The sequence below is a fragment of the Ahaetulla prasina genome, chromosome 6, assembly GCF_028640845.1.
Source record: "Ahaetulla prasina isolate Xishuangbanna chromosome 6, ASM2864084v1, whole genome shotgun sequence".
In the NCBI taxonomy this organism is placed as follows: domain Eukaryota; kingdom Metazoa; phylum Chordata; class Lepidosauria; order Squamata; family Colubridae; genus Ahaetulla; species Ahaetulla prasina.
The window spans coordinates 70,236,264-70,257,710 of NC_080544.1; the positions used below are offsets into that span (position 1 = coordinate 70,236,264).

The 21,447-nt window shown below is 35.7% G+C and overlaps 1 protein-coding gene across 2 annotated transcripts; it reads right to left on the minus strand.

The window, feature by feature from the left end:
* Positions 1–1,461: 1,461 nt before the first annotated feature.
* On the minus strand, positions 1,462–19,459 carry PPP1R7 (protein phosphatase 1 regulatory subunit 7). Of its 2 annotated transcripts, XM_058188553.1 has the most exons (10): positions 19,336–19,459; positions 16,196–16,318; positions 11,681–11,736; positions 9,696–9,761; positions 8,802–8,932; positions 7,601–7,763; positions 6,673–6,789; positions 5,829–5,933; positions 3,981–4,067; positions 1,462–2,656 (listed from the first exon to the last, which is right to left on the minus strand). In XM_058188553.1, exons 1-10 carry the CDS (start codon positions 19,403–19,405, stop codon positions 2,480–2,482), a joined length of 1,095 nt encoding a protein of 364 aa, XP_058044536.1. In that variant the 5' UTR covers positions 19,406–19,459; the 3' UTR covers positions 1,462–2,479. The 2 variants fall into 2 exon arrangements, with proteins under 2 accessions (XP_058044536.1, XP_058044537.1); XM_058188554.1 differs by lacking the exon at positions 6,673–6,789.
* Positions 19,460–21,447: the final 1,988 nt, after the last annotated feature.

Sequence of the window (21,447 nt, forward strand, 5' to 3'; positions counted from 1 at the left end):
AATTAATAATATAGTGAAATGGTGAGAATTAAAGAATCAAGTTTACAATAATCAGAACAGAATCATTTAGAATGTGAATTGTAAGGGGCAGTTTAAAATTTCATACGCTTTTTAAAAAGGCTCCACTGGAAGAGAGTTGTAAAGTGTAGAGCAAGAAAGACGTTTGGGCAAAATATTATCCTACTACTGACATTTGGGAAAGGAAAAACCGCATTTAAAATTTAAAAGGTAATTGAATAAAAGGACATTCTCTTGGTCGGGAAAAAATATGTAAAAATCTCAGGATTTCTCACACTGCCTAATTTTCCTTTATGTATTTCAAAGGACTGCTTTTGCCAAAGGAGTGCACAAAATTGTAAACCTAATACAAAACCTGGGAGATATCAATGGCTCTTTGCTTGCAAAGCTCCCAAACCAAGACATAAAATGCTCAATTATTGCAGAGTATAACAAATAGTCTAATCATCTTAGTGCATTTCCTGAACCGTTTTGCCTGTCTGATGTTCAGAAGCATAGACTACTAATATAAAGATAAAAATTTGGAGCAGAAATTGGTGATTTGACTAAAACTTGTCAAAAGGCCTAAGGCAGGTCAAAACATATTAGTTTCAAATTGCAAACTGCATCTTAACTGGCTAAATAGATCTATCCTATAGAGTTATTAAACCTTACCTTCTGTTACTGATAGAATTCTAATGCCATCATTTATGAGATCATAACTGAAGAATGATGGAGTGCCTGGCATTGGAGGATTACAAAGTAATGCCAACAAAGCAAGTTTAGAGCTCCTCTTCAAACAACAGAAAAACATTTAAAAGGAGTCCAATTATTTTCCTTAAAGGTAGCAGCAGCATATTATAATTAATAATTTGCCAAAGCAAAGAATGCTTTATTTCAAGAAAATTTTTAAATGGGCATACATTCAAATAAACCAATGGAAATCCTGAAAAATTTTGCAAAACCGGTGACATTGATGATATAGATATCAGTTAAAAATTTTCAAACTAGGCATCTTAATGTAGACATTGGAAAAAATATATTTTTAAACATCAAATGTAATAATTTCTGTTCTATAAATACTAATGTGGGATCAAAACAGATTTCAGAACAATTTGTCTAGATGACCAGAGATTTCAATCAATAAATTTTTGCAATATTAGTATAAAGAGGCTGGAACAGTTTTGTTTTTTTTTACATTTAAAGCCACTATATTATCATCAGTTACCCTAGACAGGCAATCTGCTGGCTTCTGGATGTATTGGGCTTACTGTTGCCATGCTAGTTAGGGATGAAAACTGGAAGATCAAAATATTTAGAGAAATACAATTGACTATTCTTGATTGTATTTGGAATGATTGGGTGTTTTTTTTATAGAAAACATTCAAAAGCATGATTGTTTAAGCTCAGCTGTAATATTCATCAATATAGCACTCTCTGTTACTTGGAAAAAAATGCAAACAATTTGTCTACTTGCTGTGGTTTTATTCAGATTTGTTTATCATGTGAATATTTAAAAGAGGGAATCATACACCTTTACTGCCAGCATCTTTCCAAGGCAATGGCATGCTTAAAGGGCCTCTGTGAAAACAAACCATGTCTTCCACCCTTGGCTGCAAAAGTCAGTTACTCCTGTAATCAACACAGTTTTTCTGCCCATCAGGAACTGTTGGCACCCAAATACAGTTACATTTCACTTATACCATTCTACCACCTGTAGTTACTTGACTGGTTTAGGAACAAATCAGTCATTTATAGGATTGTGCCTTCTTCCTTTAATAATTAGTGTTTGAAATTCATTTCATGTTGATTATAAAGCTTGCTCTACCATCTTTTGCAGAACAGAAACTATGTATAGAACAGCATATCAAAAGCATAAAGCTTTGCAGATCGGGCAATCAGAAAAGTAAATAGGCATATTGAATATATCCATCTTTGTATAGTGAGAAACACAAGGATGTGTACATTAAAAAGAGCAAGTCAATTACATGGTGGAGAAAATGTACATAGGTGAACGCAAATAACTTAGCAATATAATGCAATTTACTCTATACATCCAATTGCTTCTGTGTTCACTGGATGATTCTAAGGTTTCTATGTTCACCTTAAGAAAGAAAACAAAATGAAAGTAATGTTTCAATATATGAACCCCTGTCAGAGGCTATTTTAGTTCTAAGAAGGCTGTCAGAGCACTGAAAAAATTTAGAGGACAAATGATTTGAAAGTTTGCCTAATTCAGACAGACACCATTATGGCCAGAAGATTTCACATGTTAGGGTTTAATAATAATAATCATAACAACAATATTCAAAAACAACAATAGTGTGTGCATTGTATGCAAGGTCTGATATCAGTGCTTCTGGTTGGCCATTCGCTGTGTAAGTGTCAGCAGGCTGAAGACAGAGGGTACAGTATGTGGATAAAAATCCCAGTTGTGACACTCTGAGAGGGAGAAAGGCAAAGGCAAAGGGCCAGGGAAGGTTCAGAATCGGACAAAGGTAGCATCTATCTGCCGGACAGATGGAAGAGCCAGCATGATTTTGCGACGGTATTGGGGATCCTTCTGGAGAGGGTTTCGCTCTAGATAGACTGTTTCCAACTTCTTGGCTCCTTTCAGCTCATCTAAGTCACTCCAGCATTCAATGAAATTATCATTCATCTGAGAAGCATAGAGAAAATAAAAATTGCTAGAAGTTTAAGACATGGGTTAGTAACTGTCAATAGCTGTCATCATTATCTCATGTTCCTTCTACTGCAATAGAAAACTCTTGAGAAGGTGAAGCTTATTCTGCCTCATCACCAATTATTTGGCGATGTGCGTGATGGTTCCCCTGGAAGGGGTGCTAGGGTGATGGACTATAGTGAAAAGGCCGTTTCCCAGGAAGAAAGGAGTATATTCTCTTCCCTACAGGAGAGTAAGAAGAGGCAGTGCAGCCTAGTGCTGACTAAGAGACAGAGAAAGTAGGTAAGGATTGCCATTCCCTAGAATCTCCCAGGATATATCCATTAGGCTTTGAGTAGTAAGGGTTTGCTCTGGAAAGATGCTGTTTGCTATATGTAAGCAAATAAAGAACTGTTCCACATTCTTGAGCTTAGCCTGATAGGTCCTGAAACCAGATTCCTGTGCATTAATTATTTATCTACATAATGTGGGAACTCATGCATGCTCTGAAGCCCATTTTTCATAGTAGATAGGAAATAACAGTGAAAATGAATTATCCCTTAAAAGTATTATTTGTCAGGAGTTCACAGTGTACTGACACTGGAAAATGAAAGGTTCAATATGGATTTAAAAGAATGATATCCCTATTCTAAAATCTCCATACAAAAGAAAATTAAACTAAAATCTGCAGCACAGAAAGCAAGGCTCATTCAACATCACGTAGGTCCTGAAGATGATGGCAACTTCCTCTTTGTTAGAAGGCTTTCATTGCAACTATTTCTACCATTTGTAAAAGCACACAAAAGCTTATTCCAGCATTGTCTATTGTGATACGATAGAAATCTTCCAGAATTCCCAGGAAGCATGATCAGGAATTCTGGGAGAAATAGTTCAAATATATTTAGATGGCACTAAGGTTTCTGTATGTTTGTATTGTACTTGCTATGTGGATACTGTTTTAAATTCAACAAGCTAGTTAAGGAATCTTGTGGCTAGGCGGAATTTGTATTTTGATAGCAACATCAACTTTTCATAGTTTTACAGGACAGAAAAATGAAAGATTATAGTATGGGCTTGTCCCACATGAGCAAGAATTTCACAAAGTGATCAGACAGCAATGGAAGGATTCATGTTGAAGCAGCTCCCAACCCTCTAGAATAGTATGAGGAAGCCATTTAAAGCCCATCATAAACATAAGGGGGATGAATCCCAGTATCAGAGAGAAGCATTTAATAGTGTTTACTCAGTTTACTGCTGACAGAAACAACAGGGAAAGATGTTGTTGACTAAAGTTACTGCAGATTTAAGACTGCAGACTTACCCAAAATTCCTGGAGTTCTGTTAGATGGGTGATATTTTCAATCTTTTTGATCCTATTGGCTGCAATGTCCAGCATTGTAAGTTTATTCTAAAACAAATTTATGGAAAACTGACATTAGTTCTCACATATTTTATCTCTTGCATAGAACGTTATTAAATGTTAAAGGACATGCCATCCAGTAACATATATAGAGTTCAGCAGTTACATATTGAGCCCTTAGTTGTCTTCCTCACAATAAACATATTGATTGTTGGTACCCAACTACAGAAAAGGCAAAACATTTTTCTTCCTGATATCAATCAATCTAAGTAACAAGACAGTTTGGACATAATTTTACTAAGGTAACACAGATCATTTGGGACTCTCTCCATATTGCTTCATTGTTCAAAATGTGATTAAAATATTTATGTCCTTATGACATCTACTCTAGGCAAGAAGAATAAAGGAACCAAGAGATATATTTAATTCATGGAAAACCAAATCAATAATGTTCTTTGAGAAGAGGATTAAACTTAAGAAACCTTTACATAAGATATAGCAATATTTTAAAATACATTTTTCTTTTTACAAATTTTCAGATGTATGGATACTAGGAAAGCATAAGTTAACCTTTCTTTCTGTTAAAAAAGACACATTAACTCTTATTATTTAAACCAGAAGAGCAAAAGTGGAAATCCATATGAGACCTGCAGCTTCTACTGCTTCAAATGACCTTGTTCTCTCTCCTTTGTTCCTAGACTACCTCCTTAATAGCGTCTCTTCCTTCAAGTCCATCCATAAAACATACCCTTCTTACAAAGCCTCTAGTACAACACACTAGTCATAATACATTCTCATAGGATATAATAACGTTCTGATATCTGTTTATGCATTTGGAATTTTCAAAAGATGTAGCAAGTAGTCTTGTAAAATGGCTGATTGTGGGTACAGTTAATAATATCAGAAGGAAAAGTGAAGAGCATCTTCTAGCATTCTGGATGGTTTTCATTGCCTCCTATATGTTAAATTTTTTTCCTGGGCAAGCATACCCTTAAACATATGATTTTTATTTCACAAGAATAACTAGCCCTGAAGAAAATATATGCGGTCACATTCATATCCAGACATACCCTATTCCTTACTTCAGTTTCTTAAATTATTTTAATCCTTTTCTTCTTCTTCTCAAATGTTTACATTTCCCTGGTCTTCCTCTCTCATCTCTGCTCTATCTATTTCTACATGATAAACCTATGATTTAGAAATTTGTGTGGTTCTTGGTGTTCTCTGAGCTTGGCGGTTTTCTTGCAGACATCTGGTTACTAAACTAAGTAACATCAGCAAAGCTGGCTGGGGAATTCTGGGAGTTGAAGTCCGTCAGGCTTAAAATTGCCAAGGTTGGAGACCCCTGTTTTAAGTATACCCAAGTCAATGGGTTCCACAAGCATAAAGCAATCCATACAACAACACAGATCCCTAGGCAACACACACACAAGCATTTACAGGTTAGTACTGCTCATTATCACTCCACTCTTCCCCACTAACACCACACCTCCTCCTACTGCTGCTCCAACTACTACTCCTACTACTAGAGAAAAGTATTTCTTTCTAGCTGCTTTATTCCCCTTCCCACACACACCTCCTTTCTCCTCTCTTATACATTAACACCACCACCAGCCATCTCTCAGCTCAGAGTTTATAGCCAAGTTACTTGCCAGGCTGGCTTGGGAGAGGGCTTAAACAGGGAGGATAACAGCTGCACAGGTGCTAGTCATTTTTTTAGGCAATCTGTCCTCTCACAATGGCCACCCATTCTTTATGAAGTGCCATGTTCAAGGGTAGGACTAAGTAAATAATAAAAAAATTGCTCACATTATTCTCCAGGCCCTCAATGACCTCTATGCCATTATGGCTAAGGTACAGCTCTCGCAGATTTACCAGATTCTGTAGTCCTTCAATCTTTGTTAACCGATTGCTCTGGAATAGGTATAAAATCTGGATTAATTCCATGTAAGGATCATTCTGGTGTCATCTCAGAACCAAATAAATAAATAAATAAATATCACATTTGGAAGACATATCTAAAGACTTTGACCCAAATACATATTACTTTGCTTTTGTCACTTTCATTAATACTTTAACCCATTCGTTCAATTCAAAACTGTATTTATGTCTTTCAAAAGAAACTAGATGACTAGTATTAAGTTAAATCTTTTCTGGTCAGAACTATGCACAACTTTCTAACACTGAATTAGCCAGACAGAATGCAATAGTTATCCTCCCAGAAAGCGGATTTATGATTCTATTAAAGAAAAACATAATTTTCATTTCAATTATATTGTCTCATTTTTAAGGTTAACTGAACTTCTTAAGGTTCTATGAAATTGTATTCTCTGCTGGCCTTTTTGGGTGGGGGGGAGGGGGGGAAATTAAGTACATACTTTAACAGGCTATTCTATGGCATAATTGCTATATTCTATTCAATTTTTGGAAAGAAAAGAAATATATGTACCAGACAGCTATTCTGTGTGTGAAAGAAAAAGCATACAATTTCAATGATAATTTAATGAAGGTCTGAAAAATAAATATTTAAATTCAAATATTCAAAGACAAACAGCATTTGTCATTTCATTTTAGTTAGAAATTATGCAGACAGGAAAGGCAAATAAGTTAAATCATATAAGGACAATCAAAATAGAAAGCACAGGACTGGTACCTGTATGCTAAGCACTGTCAAGTTTGTCAGTGCATCCAGGTTCTGCAATTTAGTGATTTTGTTTTTCCCCAGAAATAGACTATCCAGGTTAGTCAGGGTATCAATATTCTGAATTGCCTAGAAAACAACCATATTGAACAAGATTGCAGTTTCTGACTCCTGCAAGCAACACATCACTAACCTGTTTTATCTTTTGATATTGTTAAGCCGTCCAGAGTTACCATGTGGTGAGATGGGTGGTTAATAAATTTTACAAATAAATAAATATATTAAATAAATAAATAAATAAATACAAATAAATAAATAAATTAACCAGGAAATAACACTGTAGCATAGCTAGCTAACCCACATTGCCATATTTGTCCTTTTCATCATGATTACATGCTTATATTTGTGAGATTATTCAAAACTGAACAGTGCCATGCGATATGACAGATTATTTGTACTTTCTATCAGCCAATTGAATTAAATACGCACAGCAAGCAAGTAAGACATGGGAAAAGGATGGAAAATAGCAGCCTTCACATTTCAAAGTCTGTATTTTTTTCAATTTTCCTCAAAAAGACACTTCATAACAAATTTGCTGATATTTTTTTGCATTGAATCTTTATACCATTTGCTTTGTTAGAAAAGATTTTCATTGTTATTATTTCTAGCAGCACAATTCATATTAATCCATTACTTATAGAAAAAAGCACTTTTCCTAAAAGAAAAGGAAAATCATGCTATATAAAAAATCTATGCAGCTGAAAATGTCTACAAATTGTTGTCATTTTACAGACAGGATCTGCTCGTATTTTCATCATTTCCTTGTGTATAATTAACATGATTTGGAGTTTGCTCTTAATATTCCAATTCAGATTTATTTTGAAAGCATTGCCTGGATATAAACTGACTCTTGTGCTGTTTAGAGAGAAACAAATCTTACCCTGATTCGATTAGATCCTAGCTCTAACATCTGCAACTGTTGTAAGTTGCTTAGGTTCTCAATTTTGCTGATTTTGTTGTTGACCAGGAAGAGTTTCTTTAACTGAATGAGCTGATCCAAGCCTTCAATGTGTCGTAAAATATTAAATGAAATATCTAAGACCCTAATAAGAAACAAAGAAAATAATTTCAAAAAACAAAACCAGACAGCTTCTATCATAGGATACAATCTGGGTTAGTCACTGGGACCAGAGGTTTAGCCTTCCAAGCTTTTGGACTCCTGCTGGAACCCATCATCAGGAAATTTCTCTCTTCTGGAATGTGCGCTTTGGGCTGTTCTATGTGTCATATTTAGGTACCTGTTGGGTGTGGCTTCCTATTAATTGATTGCTATGTTGGTGGCTGGCTATTGGCTGTTGTTTCCTTGTGCTGCCAAGTCCTTGGTTCCTAAGTACCTTATAAGCTGGTGGCAAATCAGCACTCCTGTTGCCTGAGAAGGGGCCTGTTTCTATCATTTCCCTGGCCAATTTTGCACCTCCTCAGCCAACAATCTTAGTAGCTGTGAAACTGAATGCATGTCCTTCTTCTGTTATATGTTGCTGCATTCTTTCTCATGTGCCTCACCCCCATTTTATCCTGACCATTTCCCTATGAAGAATATGCTTATGAATGCATTTCCTCCTGCCATTTTCTGGCTTAAAAGTGGCTATAATTAAAAAACAAAACAAAATTGACAAGCTAGATATTGAAAAAGCACCAGGAAATCTAACAAATAAAGATAATAAATTCTGGTGAGAGAGAAGTTCCCTGAGGATGGGCTCCAGCACGAGTCCGAAAGTTTGGAAGACTAAACATCTGTTCCAATGACTGACCCAGACTGGATCCTGTAACAAATAAAGCAGGACAAGAGAGAGGAATTGAGAGGGAGGGAGTCATCTCAACCATGATTCTTTACTTGTCTGACTTTCTCCCAACTGGTACTAGCTAAAGATGCTTCATTTCTCCAAACCTATACCATTCTCTTAAAGTGGTACACTTTTCTCTTGGTGCATTTTTTTAAAAGTAACCAGTCTGCATGAAGACCAATATATAAATCAGCCAACATTTTTAAAAAAATAAAAACTGGCAACCTTTATGAAATGAACCAGCCAGTTTCCCATCAACCATTCAGATAGGGACCCACTGTTTATCCAGATACTTACTCAAGATCTGTCAAGGCCTCCAAGTTCTCAATCTCACGAATCTGATTGTCATAAAGATCCAACTCTTTGAGAGTTTTCAGCTGTTCCAGGTTCTCAATGCACTTAATCAAGTTCTGCCGAAGACAAAGTGTCTAAAGAGAAGGAAGAAATTTAAAAAAAGAACAATTATTTTTAAAGATTCTTTCACCAAGATTCACATGGAGGAGAATCTAAGCCAGAGTTCTAGTTTTAAAATTCTACAACTTTCAAATACAGATAGTCCTTGACTTATGACCATAATTGAGCACAAAATTTATGTTGTTAAGTGAGAATTCGTTAAGTATGTTTTGCCCCATTTTACAACATTTCTTGCCACAGTTGTTAAGTGAATCACTGCAGTTGATAAGGTAGTAACCTGGTTGTTAAGTGAATCTGGCTTCCTTACTGACTTTGCTTATCAGAAGGCTTCAAAAAGTGATCACATGACCTTGGGATGGGGATCTGCAAAGGTTGTAACTGGGAAAAATGTCATAAGTCACTTTTTTCAATGCCATTGTAACTTTGAACAGTCACTAAATGAACTGTTGTAAGTAGAGGACTACCTGTACCTTTGAAAAGCAAACATTTTTTGCCACAATAAGTAGTTTAAACCTTGGTAAGTCTCAGCAGGTGATACCCAGCCTGATTAGCCACCATTTCCATCCAATGCCAGTCTGCAGATGGTCATTTGGGATCCTGGACTTTGGCTTGAGATTCCTAGTTGCCTTATTGTTTGGATGTCCTCTTCTCTCAACAACTACAGCATTAGACTATGGTCACCAAGTAGAAGAATATACGTAATTCAATGAACTGCCATAAAGACCAATGCAACAGTATGTCATGCTTGTGATAAGATGGGTGCCACAAGCATCTCACCTTCACTTTCTTGAGCACCTCAAACCCTTCTATTTTGCCAATTCGGAAATGATTCAGATCAACATCCTAAAAGGCAAAAAAATAATGGAAAAATGGAAAATCAAATTTATTTCTAAATCAAGAAGACACAGAGACTTACCAATGTACACATGTCAAGGAATTTACTCAAAACAAATGTACTGACAGTATAGACACAAGAAATACATTTATTATATAGCAATGAGAATATCTGCAGCTAAAAGTCCTCCACAAGAAGTAATCAATCCATCCTTGTTAATTGTGATTCATGTACTATTCAGGATATATAGATGTTTAATCTAAACAAAGAACATTCCTTCTGAATTCCCAGTTTTTCCAGCATTTAAAGAAGAGTTAATAGTATATGCAAATATAGTTCAAAATCTGTATTTGCCCTCTTCCCCTTTTGAGAGGTTTCTACCAAATTTCTTAAAGGAACAGAAATATATGGATACTAATTACAGTTTTAGTTTCAACCGAGAAATTATGTCCTAATCTACCATGCATACTGCCTATTCTCACACTCAGTCCATTTTTTCTTTTTATTATTTATTTACAATCCTGTCACTGATGTTACACAATATTACCAGTGAATAAGTTATTCCCTCAGCCCCCAAAATGGTAAAAGTAAGAATTAAAGAAGTTATTTATATTACTGAGGTTTATATTGGTTAGTAATTCTGCATAGCTTTTCCTCCTGATCCAACCTTCTGTTCCCACAGAAACCATCAAAATGTCTTTTAGAAGCATAGAAACAGTACACAAAAGTGTTTTGTATAAAATGGCCAGTGAAGGGCATCATTTTTCACGCCTGAGGCAATATGCAAGCAATGCTGCTACTAGTCAGTGATTCCCTTCTCCTTCATGAATTCAAAGTAATTCAGCGTGTCTTGTGGCATTAAAATCTTTAGTTGTATGTATCCTGAACCTCCCATTTAATTAAGCCATTATGGAACTCTCAATTCTTAAAATACAAGAACCTATTTAGTGGCCATAAAATGTGACTGACTGCTTCAGGGAAACCTAAAGAAGCTGTGAAGGGAGAAGGAAGATTGAATAAAATTGTTGAAATTATCAGAATGTTCAGTGTTAGTTAACTGGGACTTACAAAATTGCACAAAATGTCATAACATTGGAAATAATAAAGGAAATCTTTAAAGAATGAAACCAGATATCAACGTGGGAATGACAGATATGGAGCAATTGTTTTCTGACAAGACAGAGAAAATACTGAAGTTGGAACTAAAAATGACAGGTCAAGAGAACAATTTGGAAAAGGATGCTTTTTTGGCGGGATATACAAAAGAAAATGGCTAAACTTTTAAAAATTTAAAGGGAAATACAAATGACAAATCAAGAAAATGTTTTCTCATTGGCTGTAACAAAAGAGGGCTATTAAATGAAGTGGAATGGGATAAAGAAAAATTAAAGAGAAATCAAATCTTAATTTTTGAATGCACAAAAATTAAGACTATTAGATGTAAAAGGAAGGCATATAAAGCTGGTTTACTTGATCAAGATTAAAATAAGATATTTATTTGCACAGTTACCTTTTTGCTGACACTAGAATCAAAAAAGTGATGTTTTATGGATTTTCTTATAGCAAAAGGATGAGATGTGGGATGAAGAGATAAATGTTTGTAATTTTAGAGGGGGTGAAGAGTTACTTAATTTGTCTATGCTTGTAATGAAGATCAGAAGTCACTGCTTTATATATTTTTTTTATATTTTTCTTTCTTGTAGTTTTTATTCTTTTTTTACTATTCTTTTTTCATCAACTTTAGCTTGCATTAGTTTTTAGTATTTTAATTAAACTCCTTAATAAAAATTATATGCAAAGCAGTTTAAAAAATAACAACTCAGGAATTATTCTTCGCCTAAATTTCAGAGATATATCTCCAAAACTTTTCACATAAGCCGGTTGTGTGGATCTGTGTGTTTCAGTGTGAAAGTGACATTTACAATACCTCGGCCTCTGGATCCAGGCTAATAGTTTCCATATCCACTGGAATCTCTGAGTCACCTGTAAAACAGCAAGTACATCCTGCATAAACCCATGATGTTCTCCAACCAAAAGCAATTTTGCAAAGTGAGCTCTTCTCCAAGAGAAATTAAGCCTTAAGGCAAAAGGAAAGCTAATGGATTTAGATTTTACTGTTATAATGCAAGTGTCATATAAACCTTTCTCAGCTAATGATCACTTTGGCTAAATCCAAATATAGGGGAAGAAATACCAATGCACTTGTGGAAAATGTACATTACCTAATACTGAATTCAATTATGAAGCAAGAACTAACTCAAATGACTTAACACCGAGCAAGCAATAAATATCAGAAATTTTAAATTACTCTTGCATTCTGGTTATCGTCTCAGTTTTGCAGTATGGCAAAAAAAATGTTCTCCTGGAAAGGCACACTGCAAAACTGATATAGCACACATGTTCTTCCTGGATGCCAGCAATTTGAAGAAAACTTTTCTGTTCTGGAATCAAAAAGATCTTTGCAAATTCCCTCTTTCTCAATGTGCCTGGGTGAAGATAAGAAGCTCAGGGATTTCTGCTAAATAATTCATGCATGCTCTTATTTGACAACTGGGTGGATTTGCTCTTACATATTTTTTTGAGCACAATGCAATACAATAGTGCTAAGCATTATAAAGCAGTAAGCCAGTGTTGTTCAAATTCCTGGGTTATCAGTAAATGAGTAATATGCGCATACACACTAATTCACAGAACATAATAATAAAAAACCCAAACCCAACAATAGAAGAGCTATTGGGTCTTGATCACCATGCCCAACAGAAGAAAGAGTTTATTCATCAGCAAGTTAGTAGTTTACAGGAAGTCCTCAAATTACAACTGTAACGAAACCCAGAATTTCTGTCAGGATAGTCATAAATTGAGGAACCCACAAAACAGGACCAGATTATTCTTATGGCTGTTTTTGGCCAGAACCAGCAAAATCTGGTGTAAACTGGTGTCATGTGACTATGGAATGCTACAGCCAACCATAAAAGTGAGGCAATCGCCAAATGCCCAAACTGTGGTCATGTTATGGAGGTGTGTGCAGCCATTGGAATTCTGGAACTGGCTTGTAAATGACTTTGGGGGCGGGGTGTTCACTGTAACTTAGAATGATCATTAGGCAACCAGTTGTTAAGTGAGGATTACCTGTAATTACCTCTTTCCAGGTATTTGATTATGTATTCTGCAAAACAAAACCCTGCAGATACTTACTGAACATTAGAGTCTTTTGTTCTTTTAAACTGTGTGCTTTACACTCCTTTTCATATTTTTTCATTGTACCAACACTACACTCTGGGTTTTTTCAAATCTTTTTTTGGAAACTTTATGATTTTTACCTTACTTATCAGATAGTAATAAAATAAAGATATACAGTCATGGCCGAAATTGTTGGCACCCCAGAATTTTTTCCAGAAAATCAGGTATTTCTCACAGAAAAGTATTGCTTTAACACATGTTTTGCTATACACATGTTTATTCCCTTTGTGTGTATTGAAACAAAACAAAAAAAGGCAGGAAAAAAAGCAAATTGGACATAATGTCACACAAAACTCCAAAAATGGGCTGGACAAAATTATTGGCACCCTTTCAAAATTGTGGATAAATAAGATTGTTTCAAGCATGTGATGCTCCTTTAAACTCATCTGGGGCAAGTAACAGGTGTGGGCAATATAAAAATCACACCTGAAAGCAGATAAAAAGGAGAGAAGTTCACTTAGTCTTTGCATTGTGTGTCTGTGTGTGCCACACTAAGCATGGATAACAGAAAGAGGAGAAGAGAACTGTCTGAGGACTTGAGAACCAAAATTGTGGAAAAATATCAACATTCTCAAGGTTACAAGTCCATCTCCAGAGATCTAGATTTACCTTTGTCCACAGTGCGCAACATTATCAAGAAGCTTGCAACCCATGGCACTGTAGCTAATCTCCCTTGGCGTGGACGGAAGAGAAAAATTGATGAAAGGTTGCAATGCAGGATAGTCCGGATGGTGGATAAGCAGCCCCAAACAAGTTCCAAAGAAATTCAAGCTGTCCTGAAGGCTCAGGGAGCATCAGTGTGAACTATCCGTCGACATTCAAATGAAATGAAACGCTATGGCAGGAGACCCAGGAGGATCCCACTGCTGACACAGAGACATAAAAAAAGCAAGACTACAGTTTGCCAAAATGTACTTGAGTAAGCCAAAATCCTTCTGGAAAAACGTCTTGTGGACAGATGAGACCAAGATAGAGCTTTTTGGTAAAGCACATCATTCTACTGTTTACCGAAAACGGAATGAGGCCTACAAAGAAAAGAACACAGTACCTACAGTGAAATATGGTGGAGGTTCAATGATGTTTTGGGGTTGTTTTGCTGCCTCTGGCACTGGGTGCCTTGACTGTATGCAAGGCATCATGAAATCTGAGGATTACCAAAGAATTTTGAGTCACACTGTAGAGCCCAGTGTCAGAAAGCTGGGTTTGCGTCCGAGATCTTGGGTCTTCCAGCAGGACAATGACCCCAAACATACGTCAAAAAGCACCCAGAAATGGATGGCAACAAAGCGCTGGAGAGTTCTGAAGTGGCCAGCAATGAGTCCAGATCTAAATCCCATTGAACACCTGTGGAGAGATCTTAAAATTGCTGTTGGGAAAAGGCGCCCTTCCAATAAGAGAGACCTGGAGCAGTTTGCAAAGGAAGAGTGGTCCAAAATTCTGGGTGAGAGGTGTAAGAAGCTTATTGATGGTTATAGGAAGCGACTGATTTCAGTTATTTTTTCCAAAGGGTGTGCAATTAAATATTAAGTTAAGGGTGCCAATAATTTTGTCCAGCTCATTTTTGGAGTTTTGTGTGACATTATGTCCAATTTCCTTTTTTTCCTGCCTTTTTTTGTTTTGTTCCAATACACACAAAGGGAATAAACATGTGTATAGCAAAACATGTGTTAATGCTATACTTTTCTGTGAGAAATACTTGATTTTCTGGAAAAATTTCTGGGGTGCCAACAATTTCGGCTATGGCTGTATGTATATATGTACATGTGTACATATGTGGCTTAATTTCTACTTCCATCTCATTCTTCTACTATATACCATCAAGAAATCAAAAATTTCTTCTGCTTCAAGTCATTAGGGCTTATATTCATAAGGGCATTTGTTAGGTTAATATATTCATTATCAGTGTTTTTATGCCACATTAACAAAAAAAAAAAGTTAGTTTATAAAAGCAGTACAAAATAAATAATACACAATAACATCACAAAACTTTCATCACTAGCACTGTCCATGTAGATCCAAAATAGTTAATATAATTTATCTCTCTCTGCCCCAATGTTTGCTCAAATAATTTTGTTTTCGATAATTTTCTATATATTAACAGTGGAGTCCTAATTTTGTTTCTGGGGTAGCTGAAATAGTAGGAGGAGATCTGGCAATAAAACCCCCTGAGTCATCACCCACTGTAACCTTGTGGGAATGGAAACTTGGCAGAGTAATCCTGATGTAAAATAGCTTAAAAAGGTTCTGCAATGTTGAGCGAAGTTGAAACTGTATTCTCTCTCTCTCTGAATTCTCTTGCAAGAGGAATAGGGGAAGTATTGTTGGCCAGTAGAAATATACCGTTACATATGACTCTATTTGGGAAAGCAGCCAACATTTACTTTGAAATAAAAATATCCAAATATTTTCCCCCCTCCAAAAATATCATGGAATTATTTAGGCTTGCATAGTCACTCTCTTTTGAAAATATTGTTTTGAATAAAAGAAGGTAAAATTTCACATTAATTGGCACACAGAGCAACCACTGTAAAGAGATGATTATGTTTGGTAAACCTAGAAGTAAAAGGTGACAAGTATGCATATGAAGCAGTAATTAGTGGAAATACTGCCAGGCATTGAAGTATGGGACACAGGCTATGTTCTTTAAAATTTTGATTGAAGAAGTAGAAAAGACTTATTTTGTTCTTTATGAAAAGATTCTTCTATCTCTAAGTCCCCGGAAACAGTTTGGGCAGCCCTCAAACCCAGTAAGTAAAATGAAAATAAAATAAAATAAAATATTTTTTATATTAAACATATCTACATGTAATTGCAATGCAACCATAAAATAATATTTTTTAAGAGCCAGAGGGAATTTGATATCTTACCACCTTTTATTATTCATAGGCAAGAGAATATAGAATATAGAAATAACTCCTCATAAAAATAACAGCCAGGAATCTTGCAATATTAATTTATACACCTCCTTTTCATTTAGAAAGTACAATTTCTCAGTGTTTCCAAGAGTTATAATAAAATTCAAAACCATGCGATGAATAAACACTGAATATGCAAAAACATTAATTATATGCAGTGGAAAAGTTAACATTTAACATATTCAATTGCATTCTACTGGTTCAAAGAGATGGGCGTTGGTAAGTCTTCAATTCTATAGTTCTACATATTATATGCTATAAAGGGCATACTCCAAATAGTAGCTTACTTGTTAAATTCTCTCCATTCTGCTCTTCTCTTAGACTTTGTTGACTAAGATCTGTTACTATGCAAACTGCTTGTTTCTTCCCTTCATCATCTCCAGATTCTTCTGATTCAATTCTTTTATCAACTGTAGAACAGAAAACATAATTGCTTATTTTAGAATGATTAAAGTATAATAACAGAGAACAAAACTGATACTATATAAGTTACAAAGCATATTGTGGCATTCTACAGAAAAACAATTATTACAGCATATGCTTTTATGGATTAAAACAAACCTTGTGAAGGCTTATGTATAATAAATCTGTTATGACTTGACTTACCTTTCCAACAACAATTTAACAGAGCTTACGTTTTAAAAATAAACTAATAAGACTGGAGTTTGAGGAAGATGCATGAGTATTGTAGTAAGCCCCCCCCCCCCGCCCCCAGGTAGATTTACTCCCATATAACAAAATCTAAAAAAAACACCCCAGCTAAATGGAATGCTAAACATGCAACATATCCAAGTTATGGCAAAAACCAACTTGTACATACTATAAAGGCCAGAGTAAGTTACATGTGATAACTTTTCAGAGGGATAACCACGATAGGGTTTTTGCAACAAATACAGTAACTTTGTAACAAATTAAACATTAATAAAACTATTGTACAAACCCTTTGGAGTTATAAATTATTTTGCTACATTTATATTGTCCATTACACATATGCATAAATATGCACACTCTACCACTATATATTTAAGATAATACAGTCTTTGTTTTTGAACAAATATGCATTTGGATGTCACATCTTGGCTTACTACGCTAAAATATGAAAAATCATGGCACACAAACACTTCATTTTCTTCTTACAAGTAGGTGTTGGTTGACTATATACCATCAAGTTGTTTTCGACTCTTAGTGATGAATCTCTCTAATCTGTTCTTTCAAGTTTCCCAATGGTGCACTCATAGCCACAGTTACTAAGATCTTGCTGCTGGTCATCTTCTTCCTCCCTTTCCTTTCACCCTTTGTAGAATTAGAGCCTTTTCAGACAGTTGGGTCTTCATATAATGTATCCAAAATAGGATAATTTGAGCCTAATTATTTGTGCCTCAAGTGAGAACTCTGGGCTGATTTGTGCATTGGTTTGTTTTCTTGGCTATACGCAATATTCTCAGTTTTCCCCAACACTAAAGTTTAAAGACATCAATACTCTTCCTATCTTGATTCTTTAAAATCCGATGTTTGCTTCCATAGAATGTCACAGGGAACATTAGGTAATTGCACTAAATGTGCCAAGTTATTAAGAGAATTTTAAATCACAACTTTATATCCTAAATAACTTCAAAGGGATTATTTCCCTGTTTTCATAGGGTTTTCATCTCAGTTCTTGGCCCAAGATTTGGGTTTTGAATTCTTATTACCGGGTGCTCAAGAATTGATCTACAGTGAATGAGCTGCTACAGTTCTGGTATAGTTTATTAATATACAGTATTCAGATAAAAGTAAAAAGCATGGCACAAAAGTCTTGTCAGGCCAGCCAAGAATATTTTCATCTCCTTTGATAACTTCCTTTTCAATATGAAGCCAATCAGATTGACAACTTAAAAAGCTCATGAGAATGTTTTTATTATCTTGTTTAATAGAGCACAACAAGTTGTACAAGATGGCCAAGTTTTGTTTCTCTCAACAAAATATTGCCGCAGATATTATGTCTCAAAGTTGCTGAAATCTCAATGTCATACTGTCAAAAGCTGTGATATGGGTCATACAAATGACTTTCTGGAAGTATTGCATCAGCAAACGTAACACTTTACCAATGTTCATTGGGGATGTGAGTGTATGTTCACACCAAATTTCATCAAAATCCGTGATGGTCGACCTGGGTGCTTTCCTGAAATCAGACCAATTGATATGGAATGACCCAATATTTTTTTTTTGCTAACTATATGGACATTTTTAACTGTTCCATCTGCAGCATCTCTCATTTTATAAGAAAAAGGGTAATAACTGACTTTATAGAATTTTTATAAGATTATATGAACAGTATGTGATGTACTTTCGGTTTATTGTCACTGATGTCTACGAAGCATCCAACAGGAGGTAGGGGATGGTCTCCTTACTGATATGTCACACCTTCCTTCAAATTTTGGAAAGCCACAATATAAATAATACAAACTGGTTGTGTAAAAATAGCTTTCATAAAATTATTTTGTTCTGTAAGCAGCAGCAAAATAAAACCTGAAACACAAAGCCATGATTCCCATTCTTCAAGTTAGATGTACCTCCTGAAAGATGCAAATAAAACCTTTTTGCTGTGGATAAATTTAGAATATGTTGCTACAATCTCTACTCAGATCCAATGCAGGCAGTGAGATTACCACTCTCACGACAGTAAATTTTATAACAATAATTCATGTTTTCATGTTGCAAGTTCATCCTACAATGCCGTCATTGATATAATAAATTCCTTGTGTGTCCAATCACACTTGGCCAATAAAATTCAATTCAATTCAATTCAATAACCCTTTCTCTCTTCACAATAACACTTAGCAGGAAATTGCTGAATTTAAGGCATGAGTGAACAATATGGAAGTCCTGAAATCTTCATGTGAATAAAAGGTGGGATTTAAATGAAGTTTGATGAGTCAGTGGCAGATTAAATCGTCAACGCCAAGAACTCCTGCACCGACTCAGTGCTGACATCTGAGCTGCTGTAAGGCAAGGTTTATAAAAACACTTCTTACTCAAAATTATTAATGTCTTCTTCCAGCATCATCATCTCACAAATGACAACGTGCGTTTACTTTGCATGCCATGCCAGTTACGGCAAGACTGGCAATTTGCAGGAGAGTAAAAATAGCTGATTTAATTGATGAAGTAGGGTGGAGATGGGGATCATGAGACCCTACTACATCAATTCTGACTCCGGGAAACAGCCCCAGCTTTTTCTCACAACATCCCTCGCCCGAAACGCTTCACCCACTGTGCTGACCACCCCCTAAATAGATGCCCCGCCAATACCTCGGCATCTCCCTCTCTCACATTAAGGCCAGCAGCCTCAAATCATAGCGTCCCCTATTTCTCTACAGTCGCTGAACGGAACCAAGCCAACCCTAGCCTAGATTCGGACATCGCGCGCTACAATCCGGTCTCTCACCCTCCATCATCTCTTGAGCGCCCTCCCCACTCTCTGGCTCTGCTGTCGTCGTTGTCGTCGTCGTCGCCATAACGCTTTCCGCTCCCCCCTCCTTCCGGCATTGGACATGGCCCTGGGATAGCCAATGAATAACGGGTTTGGAGTCTCCTCCAGCCAATCACAGAATCAGCTTCGCCGCAGAAGTACCAATGAGACATTATACGCCTGCGTTTAGCCCCGTAGCTTTCTGGGAAATGTAGTTTTTTCTCAGAGACGTTAACTTGCCAATGAAACGAGCAGAAGAATTTCAGGAAAGCCGTGTGTGCGCGCGCGTGCGTATTGTGATCGTAATTCATGTTTGCTGGGCGTTTCTAGTATCGGTGTGGATGTACTGCCCTCGCCATTTAATGGGAAATTAATTGAGATAACTAGTAGACAGAAAAAAGAGAGAGGTAAATGATAAAATAGAATGATAGAAAAAAAAGGCTGTAACTTAGTGTCTTATCTATCCTTGAACTGCTTTAGTGGAAAGCTGCTGCTTTCTTTTCCTTTGCCAGATAACTGGGTTTTTGTCTACAATCTATTTTTGTGGCCCAGTATGGATCTTTTTAAAAAAATATTATTTTTGCGCTGTTTTCTTTTCGAAATGTCATTTAAATATATTAGAAGAATCATGCTGTATCTAGTGGAAGATCCAGCCTCATGCTTCCAAGCAATAGACCTTTGTAACTGCTGTTCCCAACAACTAATAAATTCTGAGACTTAAAAAATAATACCTCATGCAGTACGTGAATAATTAATAACTTTCATCTGTGCTAACTATTTATATTAATGCCACAGATATTGCGATGGCAGGAAAAAAAACTCCTAACTTTTATCTAAGCAATGTACTGTAACATTTTATAGATCTGTTACATCAATCATTTTGAAAAAGTTGAAATAAGTTATTCTGTCCCCTTCCTGTCAATACTTAACAATTAGTTTTTCAAAAGTGACAATAACATTTGAAATTTGCTTTTTTTTTTTTTTTTGGTGCTAAACAGTGACTGATATTTAGTACCTGGATGGATAACCATCAAGTAATCCACACACTAGAAGTAACAAATAAAATAAAATCAACCTGGAAGAAGGCAACTGCAAAACACTATAAAATCATGGTCGTGATCATCTAGTTATTGGAACTTAAGCCTGACTTGAGTCTTATGTTTTTAGCAAATGCTATTACAGTGAGAAATCTCTTTCTCTAGTCTACACATTATGATTGGTTTCATGTTTTGTACTAAGTCACAATTGGCTAAGTACAATTTACATAACATACTAAGCAAAAATCAAAGTGACCACATAATGAATTAACGTGATGTATGAAACTAGTGGTAAGTCTGTATTGTCTGGTGAAAAGCTAATAAGTACAAGTGGTTTTCTGCATGCTGTAGAAGGCAAATCATTTTGGATTTCATTTTATCATGTAGAAAGGAACTTAAAACCCAATAATTGCATTTTCTTTTGATATGAGAGTTTGATATGCCAGATACATGTGATTGCAGCTTACAAATCAGCCTTTATGACAGATTAGCCGCATTTGAAGGGGGAATTTTAACTGGAGTGTGAATGGAAAAGAACTGTTTTAAAATATGTACGGTAAAGGTTAGGATAAAAGGTTTTTAATATGGTAGAAAAATGGGAATTTGTTTTGAACCCTTATTGACTAATGATGATTATGTGTCATCAAGTTGGTGGGACTCATCACAACAGAGAGATTTTCTCCAGGATGATCTGTCCTTCAGCCTTGTTGTGCTGCTCATTTAGCAAGCAGAAGGCATGATGAAGAACCATGGAAGTGTTTACTACAAATATGTATTCCCAGCAGAGATGAAAACCATCCCAGCTGCTCAGCAAGGGGCTCCCGTATTGGGCAACAAGAATACAGGAAAATACTTGAAGCAAATGAATACTTGAGTGAGAATAGGAAAGGCATTATTTCATATTGCACAGGAGAAAGCAATGGAAAACCACCCATGTATTCTATAAAAAACCTATTTGAATAGATGATATAAACATTGTTGCAAATCTAAAATGTGCTCCTTCTGAGGTTTAATCAAACAATCCATTTATGAACATTACAGTATGTTTGAA